General features: G+C 38.0%; 1 protein-coding gene and 1 long non-coding RNA gene across 7 annotated transcripts in view; one reads left to right on the forward strand and one right to left on the reverse strand.

Moving 5' to 3' along the window:
* CEP128 (centrosomal protein 128) overlaps positions 1 to 10,409 on the forward strand; it is a 394,017-nt gene that overhangs the window by 334,968 nt on the left and 48,640 nt on the right. Inside the window, exon 24 of the mRNA XM_034993083.1 lies at positions 5,523 to 5,546. Within this exon, the coding sequence (XP_034848974.1) occupies positions 5,523 to 5,546 (24 nt within the window). The remainder of the gene's footprint in view (positions 1 to 5,522; positions 5,547 to 10,409) is intronic.
* The window catches only part of LOC118002571, a 76,249-nt gene continuing 72,895 nt past the window's right edge, over positions 7,056 to 10,409 (reverse strand). For all 6 annotated transcript variants that reach the window (XR_004677067.1, XR_004677064.1, XR_004677068.1 and 3 more), the window contains one exon: positions 7,056 to 7,141. This is a non-coding gene — a long non-coding RNA (uncharacterized LOC118002571). The remainder of the gene's footprint in view (positions 7,142 to 10,409) is intronic.

The raw sequence follows: 10,409 nt of genomic DNA on the forward strand, positions 1-10,409 counted from the left end.
TTCAATAATTGTTGCCATTTTAGGTGTTTCTTAGGCTGTTCCGCTCCTTGGATAGAATGAAAGAATAGTCACAAAAAATCAATAGCAACAAAATGGGATTTTTCCCCCCAAGAACTTTTTTCTTCAAAACATTGAAGGTATTTTTCCTTTGATTTTGTTTAACCTTCCTCTCCCAATTATTTCTTTCTTTGTTATTGGTGTTATTTATCCAGAAATACTTCACATAGGAGAAATCAATAGATTTAACTTAATAAAATGATTTATTTGTATAATATTCTTACATCTTATTTCAAGTGTTTTTGTTGGGGATAAAAGGACTTGAAGGCCTCTGAGAGTCTACAGTTATCCTAAAAGTGTATGCAGAATTGTGTGTATGTTGTGGATAATGTACATTTTCCTGGGGAGAAGATCAAGTTTCATCAGGCTCTCAAAGTCCCTGACTACAAAAATAAGAACGACTGATGTATTAAAACCACCTGAAGTAGCAGGACTCTTAAGTCATCTTGGCTCTTTCTGGAGGCTGTCTTCCCTCTTGGCTCCTCCTACCTTCTAACCCCCCTTTGAATGTCCCAATACTTTTCAGGATCCAAGTGTGGGAGTGTGTGTTCATGGTGGGGGAGGGGGCGAGTGTTGAACCTTCAGGTTGATCTTGAAGATAAAATCTGTTGAAATGAGAATTGGAAATTAAACAACAACAACCACAAAACACTGTGCACTTCTGGTGAGAGGGGGAGAGGTGAAGAAGCATAGAATTTACTGTGCTGTACTTATGTGTTCATTCTAGGACATATCCTGGCGTTTGTTTCACAGACTGTGTCAGTGCCGCAGTATTGGCTTAAGTTACCTCTATTTTAGTAAGAAGAACCAGAAAGGAAGTGTGGACATAGCTTGTTTGAGAATAAATATTTGCAGTAGCCTAATTCTTTTATATATAAAGAATTATAACAGCTAACCTTACCTGCCAAAAAAGAAGTCAGCCATTTACATTTTCAAAGCATTTCTTAACTTTTAAAAGCAAGTTAGTAAGTCCATAAAGATCAGGAGTACTTTCTTTTTACTGATAGCCTACAATTAAGACCAAACAACTGCACAGTTTAGACGAAACTCACTAATTGGCAGTGATGGCTGGTCTTCTGTTAGCTGCCACTGATTGGCAAATGGAATTATTGAAATTCAGGTTAATGAACTGAATTGCCTGTTGCCCTAATTTTCTCATTTTGGTAACATATTACATTTTTCATAGAAAGCTATCTCCCTACCAATTTGGAATGAAGTAGGTTATAGATGAAAAGACGTAAGTAAATTGCATTGAAGTAAATCATTTCTTCATCTTTGTATTTTATTTTTTATTATTTTTTAAAGATTTTATTTATTTATTTGACAGAGAGAGACACAGCGAGAGAGGGAACACAAGCAGGGGGAGTGAGAGAGGGAGAAGCAGGCCTCCCGCCGAGCAGGGAGCCCGATGCGGGGTCAATCCCAGGACCCTGGGATCATGACCTGAGCTGAAGGCAGACGCTTAATGACTGAGCCACCCAGGCGCCCCTTTATTTTTTTTAAAAAGAGATTTTATTTATTCATTTGACAGAGAGAGAGCACAAGCAGGAGGAGCGGCAGGCAGAGGGAGAGGGAGAAGCAGGCTTCCCACCAAGCAGGGGGCCCGATGCGGGGCTCGATCCCAGGACCCTGGGATCATGACCTGAGCCGAAGGCAGACGCTTAACAACTGAGCCACCCAGGCGCCCCGTACCTGAGCTCTCTTATTCGGGGCTCTGAGGCATAGGAACAAAGCTGAGGCTCATTTGCCGTGTGGGCATTTTGCCACCTCCCAAAGGCTGGGGAAGTCCATCCTGACAGGAAATGGTGCCACCGTAAGCAAGGCCCCCCTGCCTTATTTCCTCTCTTCCTTTATTTTTGGGTGTAGGAACCTCTGAAGGTTGTTGGAAAGAGGCCTTTGGAGTTTTATAGCTTTATGAGGGTGAGCCCATCAGGGTTTAGCAGTCCCAGGCCTTGCCAGAAATGTGTGTGCGCCACCATGGCCGGGGTTTTCCCCCACCATAGGTGTGAGCTGCGGATGAGGACTCCTCCCCCAGGGGGAGACCTGGGGGGCCCAAATCAGCCTGGATTCTGGGGTGGGAATTGTTGGCCATCTTCTTTCTGGCTCTCATGTCGCTGTCTTAGTCCCCTTGTGTATGGTTCACACAAGCCTTTCCCTATGCCTAGATGGCTCCTCCTCCCTTCCTTCATCTAGTTAACTGGCTCCTCATTCTTCAGGTCTCAGTTCTTTGTCACCTCCTCGAAGAAGCACTCCCTGAGCAGCCTCTCTGAACACAGGCTCTTTTTTTTTTTTAAAGATTTTATTTATTTATTTGACAGAGAGAGAGACACAGCGAGAGAGGGAACACAAGCAGGGGGAGTAGGAGAGGGAGAAGCAGGCTTCCCGAGGAATAGGGAGCCTGATGTGGGGCTCGATCCCAGGACCCCGGGACCATGACCTGAGCCGAAGGCAGATGCTCAACGACTGAGCCACCCAGGCGCCCCTCATCTTTGTATTTTAACAAAATGGAGTTTTCTTGGACCATTTGTGTTCATAGTCTTGAAGACTAGGCACATGTCTTAGCTTGGATTGCTACACCAAATTACCGCAGACTGGGTGGCTTAAACAACCACAAACATTTCTCGCAGTTGTGGAGGCTGAGGAGTCCCAAGATCAAGGAGCTGGCAGATTCAGTCCTTGGTGAGGGCCTTCTTCCTGGCTTGTAGATGGCCATCTTTTCTCATTATGTCCTTACAGGGCAGAGAGCAAAAGGAGAAGCAAACATTCTGTCTCTTCTTATAGGACACTGATCCCACCATGAAGACAAGGCTCTGTCCTCATGACCTAATTAATTACCTACCAGAGGTCCCATCTCTAAATGCCATGGCGCTGGAGATTAGGGTTTCAATCCATGAATTTTGTGAGGATATGAACATGCAGTCCATGACTGCGTATTTCTTTTAAGGCCTTGTAACAAATATTCAAGTAAAATGAAGACACTAATACATAAATTATATCAGTTTATCTTTGCCAGACACGGAGATCTGAATTAAGACAGACAAAATTTAATTAAATTCTATTGTTTTGACATCATATGAAAACTCTGATTTCAAACTAGCTTTATGTGTGCTTTTAAAACTAGTTATATGTTTGCTTTTAAAATGTGCTAATCCTAAATAATATGAGCTCATAAATATATGGTATGGGGAAAACTTAAGACTCAAATAGTGGCTGTAAATATTTTGAGCCTTCCAAGATGGTTCATATAAATGTGATACTGCCCAAAGGCTGTTTCTGTCTTTGTAAGGTATCTAATGAGGTTCTTCTGTTCAATCTGCAAAGGATGATAAAGCATTGCTGAATGGTTTTGTCCCAGATGGACTGTGAATAAGATGCCTGGTAACAACAGATCAAAGCCCCCTTGAGGCATTATTATATGCATTTATTATGAAGCATTCAAAAGTGACAGTACACAAGTCACCAACAAAACAGCAGTTATTTCATGAAAATTATGGGGGCGAGGGTGAAGTTCTCTCAAGTATGCCAACAAAATGCAATTAAACAGATTATATTGCTAAGAACAGTCTGCTTTGGGCTGATTTTGCATAATATATTCATTTCACTTGTACCCACATAACCAAATGTTTAAAGGGTAGAAATGTTCAACTCAGTTTCCCAGTCTGAGGGTGGGAGGTCGGATTGTGGAAGTCCTCAAAGGCAAGGCCTGTATGTGTTAGGTAATGCTGGGAGTGCGGCTGGGAGTGCGGCCATGAGCGCCAAGTTCTTGCTGCTCCTAAGTGTCCGTGTCCACTTGGGTCCCTGTAGGTTTACTGAGAGATCTTAGCTGAGTGGCTCTTTGTACCAGTTCCCCACTTTGCCTCTTAGGCAAAGTTAATTTGATTAAACGAAAAGGAAATCCAGATGTCACACATCTCCCATTGCTTAAAATGAGAGAAAAGAAGGAAAAGTGGCCTTGATCTTCCCAAAAAAGATGGCTGTTTTCTTTTTTCTTATTGATATTTTTTATTTCAAGATGCTGGAACATTCCAGAAGGCAGAATATATAAATCAGATATTTTGTCCTTTTAGAATACTGGAAAAATCCAAAATATAGCTTACTTAAAGGAGTTGTCTTACTATCAAGGGAAAAATTCTTATTTTTAGTGTAAGTTTTTTTTAATTTTATTTTATTATGTTATGTTAATCACCATACATTACATCATTAGTTTTTGATGTAGTGTTCCATGATTCATTGTTTGCGTATAACACCCAGTGCTCCATTCAATACGTGCCCTCTTTAATACCCATCACCAGGCTAGCCCATCCCCCCACCCCCCTCCCCTCTAGAACGCTCAGTTTGTGTCTCAGAGTCCATAGTCTCTCATGGTTCATCTCCCTGTCCGACTTCCCCCCCCTTCATTTTTCCCTTCCTACTATCTTTTTTTTAACATATAATGTATTATTTGTTTCAGAGGTACAGGTCTGTGATTCATCAGTCTTACACAATTCACAGCGCTCACCATAGCACATACCCTCCCCAATGTCTATCACCCAGTCACCCAATCCTTCCCACCCCCCACCACTCCAGCAACTCTGTTTGTTTCCTGAGATTAAGAATTCCTCATATCAGCGAGATCATATGATACATGTCTTTCTCTGATTGACTTATTTCGCTCAGCATAATACCCTCTGGTTCCATCCACATCGTTGCAAATGTCAAGATTTCGGGTTTTTTGATGGCTATTTTCTTAAATCTTCAGACTCTCTTCTCTCATATTCAGCCTCTTTTAATTGGTAAAGACTTCCTGTACATAGCTGTCAGCTCTGAAAAGAGTTGAGAATACAGCTGTCGCTTTGCGAATGCAACCATTGACCTAATCATTTAACTTTGTAGCAATATTGTCTGTAGAACTTTCGAAGATACTATAGATGGAGAAGGCCCATCTGGGTTCAAGATTGCCTGCATGTGACATCTTTCTTATTTATTTTTCCTGCCTTGTTTCAGTTAACAAATTACTTCTTAATTTGAATTGATGAAGTTATGTATGAACTTTACTTTCCAAGTCACACTTTATACTGTGTACCTGAGTGCAGGTATGTGTACCAACGTCCTTTTTTATATCACTACTATCATCTAGTTGCTCATATATTCAAATGTATATAATACTTATAAATCCTTAAGTAGATAAATAATTTTACCAATGCAAAAGTCGTAAGGTTTATCCCATTTAGTCACTGTATATGAGTTTATGATATTTACTGTTAAATTAAACCTTGCGGTCCGAACACTAGCTGAGATGAGGAGTACAGTGATTCTTTCATGACTCCTTCTATTGTAGAAATCATCCTGAGTAGGAGTTTTCATTTTTTGAGATTTTTAAAACATTATTACTAATAGAGGATAAGTAGAAAATCTGAAAATTAAGTGAACTTGAAATGATTTTAATAGCTTTGTTTTTATAATTCTGCATTATGCTTTATTTGCAGGACCGTCTAAATGCATTAGAAACGGTAAGTTGGGGCATTTTCTTTCTCCTTCTGTCAGAATTACTGCTGTGTCCTGAGGTGGATTTCAGAGCACTCCCCAAAAGAAGCAGTTCGAGAAGGCATTTCTAGATTCAAAGGATTCAAAGGGGAGAATAAGCTAAACTATACCTGAAAGGTATGTGGATACAGATTTTTAAAGTGAAAAAAGAAAAAACAAAAATGTGCCTATTTAAGTGGTCACTGCTCTCTCAAGACTGATGATACCAAGATGTACTAATCTATGAAAAATGTAATTAGTTTAAATGTAATCAATATCCTATATATTTGTGTCTGTATTTCCCAATCGCTAAAAGGACTGGTTGATCAGAAGCTGAGATTGGGGTGCTGTTTATATGAAGTTCAGAAATTCAACCTCAATACCTTTTGTACATGGTTTTCACCAGTACTCAAATAATGTTAAAAGCTGGTCAGCCTTTTTCTCAATAATCTTACTTGCAGGAATCTAGCATTAGGGAATAAGGTGCGTGAACGTAAAGACTACATGCTTGCAATATTTATTGTGAAATGAGTTATTTTAAATGATTTTAGGAAGAAAGGGGAGACAACTTATTGTTTGACAATATAGTACTGAATGGTTGGATAAAGTGTATACTTTTCCACCCAGCATACCACTGTGGTTACGGAAAAGGCTTATAATAGAAAACAAACTGAAAAAAGAAATAAAATCATGTGTACTTCAGTGATAACATGTAATGATAGACATATGAATAAAGAATAGAAGAGACTGAGAAAAACTCATAAAAGTGACTTGTTAGATGAGAGTTAGGACTGTGATTTCATTCCTTTCTCTATTTTTTCAAGTTTTATAAAACGTTATATTCCTTTTATAAATAAACCTTTTTGTAATAAAAACCCATGTGAATTGGAAGAATGGTAAAATAAATTATGGTACCACCTTACAACGAAAGATTATTCAGCCATAAAAAGTCATATTTTTCAAAAGTAAATATTGCCATGCTGTTATATAGGGGAGGGGGGAGTAGAATATACAGGCATATGGAGAGTATGTTGCAAATATTGAATATTTTGTGTTAAAAAAGACTTTCAGAAAGCAAGCACACAAAATATTAAAAGTGGCTTGGGACTAGTGGTGATTTTTATTTTTTCTTTATATGTTTTTAATGAACAGGAAAAAAATAAATCTTTAAACAATGTGGCCAATAAAGAATAAAATATTTATTTTGTGAGTGTGAGAAATGGAAAGATGCTAATGGAGCACATTTAGTCCTGTGTAAGCAAGTGATTTTGATTGACAGTGTCCAGACCCTCATGGGTAAATAATCTATTCCTTAGATTTAACTGGGCCATTTGGAAATTACACTGACCTTCTCAGTTTCAGTATGATGACATTGTAGGTGAATAAAATGTTTAGTGTTCTTCTACATATATTTTACTTACCCTTAGGAAGTGTCTTGCCAACAGGATTTGGCTTGTGAATTAAATGCTCTTTTTAAAAGTATGAACAAAAACAGAAATTTTGAGTCTGTGGACTTGGGTTCAGCATACAAAATGCCACTTATACAACATTCAGCAAATCACTTGTTTCTTGATTCCTTCACCTGTAAAAATGATAATAATTAAACTTTGTCAGGTTGTTGTGAGAATTAAGAGACAGAATACATGTGAAAATATTTAGGGCCAGACAAATGTTAGGTTATCATTATGTGATTGCTTATTATTTCTTATTTAATCATTTTAATTATGCCAGTATGCCATGCAAAACTGAAAATTATACAACAACAACCAAAAGCCTATAACTTTTATTAGCATTTCTTAGTCTTTTGTATTTACATAATCTCTTTACTAAAAGTACTATGGAGTATGATCTTAAGTGCCTTATTCTAAGGGTTCCTTTAGGAGTAAAGGTAAAAATAAAAAGTCATCATGAGAAAAATAAAATTGATTAAATGGATGAGATTTTTTGCAGTGGCAGTTTTCTCAAGATGGTTTTAATTTGAAATAATTATCATAAGTAAAACCATAAAAATGAAAATGCTTGGTAATAATGTTAATGCTCAAATATTATGAAGTTCTTTGACTTCATATGACATTATAAGCAGCAGATTAATACACTTGGTAGACTATTCAACTGGTAAAGTGTTTTATAGTTCATAAAATCAAATATGCTGAAAGTAATCTCGAGATCATTTATTATTCTCTCACTAACTCAGCACTTAAACTAGAAAATGTTGGTGGTCTACATTTGGTTGGGTTGGTATTAACATAAAAAGTGTTGAATGTAGGGTATATGTTATGGTGATACAAATCTGCAAAAGTTTGAAATTTCATTGTTTCGTTAGGAGATGTGAAAGTTTCAATAGTTACAATACATGAAAATAAGATGGTCTTTTCATCATAATGAGCACCTTGATACGGCTTGTCACCAGTGATCCAAATGCTTAGGTCACAATCGTGTGTCTATTTCTCCCCCTCTTCCTCAACTTTTCCCTCTCCTTCTTCACTAGCAGGTAAGCTTCTTGGATTAGAAATTACATTTTACTTGCAAATGCATCCCAGAGCCTGTCAAAAACTCCTGATATATATTGGACAATCAGTAAACATTTGTAGAAGGAAAGAATGAAGGTCCAACTGTGCATATATGACCCTCACGTAAGACTGTTCTTATGAATATAGGTATACACAGAACCAGTTCAATAGTTGAGGGAAAAAAATTCCCCAGAAGCACATCAATTTATTTCTTTTCCCTAGCCTTTCTAATTAGTATTGTACTTTACTTGATGTTTCATGAAAGCTCTTATGATTTTCATTAAAGTTTAATGTGAATTTTTTAGGAAGGAACCAGCTTTCTGCCAAAATATGGCAGGTTGATTCCCCAAATAAAGCTAAGTAATTATCTGAAAAAAATCTAGATTGATAGCCCCAGTTGATGGGCCATGGATGAGACATAGCAGTGGATATTTATTGGCGCTGTGTTGACACTGAAGAGGAGAAAAGGAAAAACTGTGATCAGTTCTCTCAAGGAACCTGTACTTTGAGGAGAGACGTTACATGTAAATAAATTAATGATGTAAGATAAAAATACACTGTGCCACATGAATGAAAAACAACGTGTTTTGTAGGAGCTCTTACAAAGAAAAAAAGTTGTAAAATAAGACGTCATCATGGTCTAGGTTCTAGGAAAGCCATGGATTTTGTAGTTTGAGGACATGATGGAGGAAATTAGATTCATCTCTGAAATGCAAAGAATCAGTAGTGTCAGGCAGAAAGAGCCAGAGAAGGCATCCCATGTTGGGACTGTAATCAAACTCTGAAGATAGTAAGGAACAAAAAGGTTTGTTAAAAGAATATTTTTCCAAAAAAGTAAAATTATGAAATCATGACTCTTACACAAATATAAAATGAAGTCATAACACCTGAGTTTATTTAACTCATTAATTAATGAGAGAATGAGTAAAATGTTACAGCTGACTTAAAGGAGCAAAGAACCACATAGGTAGGCACTAGAGTGCTGAAGTGAATTTAAAATAGATGCAAAACTGGCTTCTTCCGAAGTGAAGGAAGGGAATTAATTGAACCTCCCCAGACAACATTTATTTGCATATCTATGAACAAGAATCATTTGCATTGCTATCTATTACCTACAACTCTGAGAGTTAAAGTGGTAGCAAGGCCATAGAGCCAATGGGGAGCCATTAATAGTTTCTTTTTCTCTTTCTTTTTTTTTTTTTTTAAAGATTTTATTTATTTATTTGACAGAGAGAGAGAGCACAAGAAGGCAGAGCAGCAGGCAGAGGGAGCGGGAGAAGCAGGCTCTCCACTGAGCAGGGAGCCCGATGCGGGACTCGATCCCAGGAGCCTGGGATCATGACCTGAGCCAAAGGCAGATGCTTAACCTACTGAGCCACCCAGGCACCCCCATTAATGGTTTCTAATCAGGGCTTGTGGCTGGTAAATGTGGTGTGTAGGAATGCAAATGTCGTAGTTCTGTGCAGGGTAGAGTGCAGCGGTGAAAGACTGCACGTAGGAATAGAGACAGTGCATGTTGGACATAATCCAACTTTAGAAATGTGGTTGGAAAATTAGGGATTGGGCACTTGGTGCCAAAAAGGCAGGGGTAAATGGATGCCCTTGTTTAGAGACGGGAATTAGTGAACTTAGTAAGTGGGAGGTCAAGGGTGAAGAGGCGATAGAGACAGTACAGTAAGAGTCATTTGAGGAAGTTTAAAAGGAATGTAAGACAGTTCAGCTTGGAGAAGTAAATTCAGTTTTTCATGTCAACTCTCAAATCTATATTTAGTTTCCTTTCCATTAATATGATATTCGCATACCTTCATAGTAAAGTTAGGCCTGACTTCAATTATCGGAGAAATCCAAAAGCAGTAGTGGGTTAAGCAAGATAGAAATTAATTGCTCTCTTGTGTAACAATCCAAATGTGTGGTGTCGGTGGCAGACACGGTGTCAGAAACCTAGGCTGCTTCTGTCTCTTTCCTCCACTGTCCTCAAAATACTGCTTCCCATTCCTAATCCGAGATGCCTGTACCGCCTCCAGCCCTTATATTTGCCTTGTAACAAGACAAAAGAAAGGAAGGAGAGCACTTAACTTCCCTTTGGTAGAAACTAGGATTTGCACATATTATTTCTGTCCATTTCCATGGGCCAGAATTCAGTGACATGATTATAACTCTGGGATTCAAAAAGAGAACCAGATAAGCCATAGACTTTTGGAAGTTTCAAAGTAAACTTCTAAACAACTCAAGTTCAGAAAATAAATTATAGTAGAAATTATGAAATATACAGAACTGAATAATAGCAACACTGTGTTATAAAATGTGAATGATACAGCAAAAGTAGTATTTATGAGAAAC

Source organism: Mirounga leonina, unplaced genomic scaffold, assembly GCF_011800145.1.
Source record: "Mirounga leonina isolate KUSES-001 unplaced genomic scaffold, KU_Mleo_1.0 Mir_82, whole genome shotgun sequence".
NCBI classification, from domain to species: domain Eukaryota; kingdom Metazoa; phylum Chordata; class Mammalia; order Carnivora; family Phocidae; genus Mirounga; species Mirounga leonina.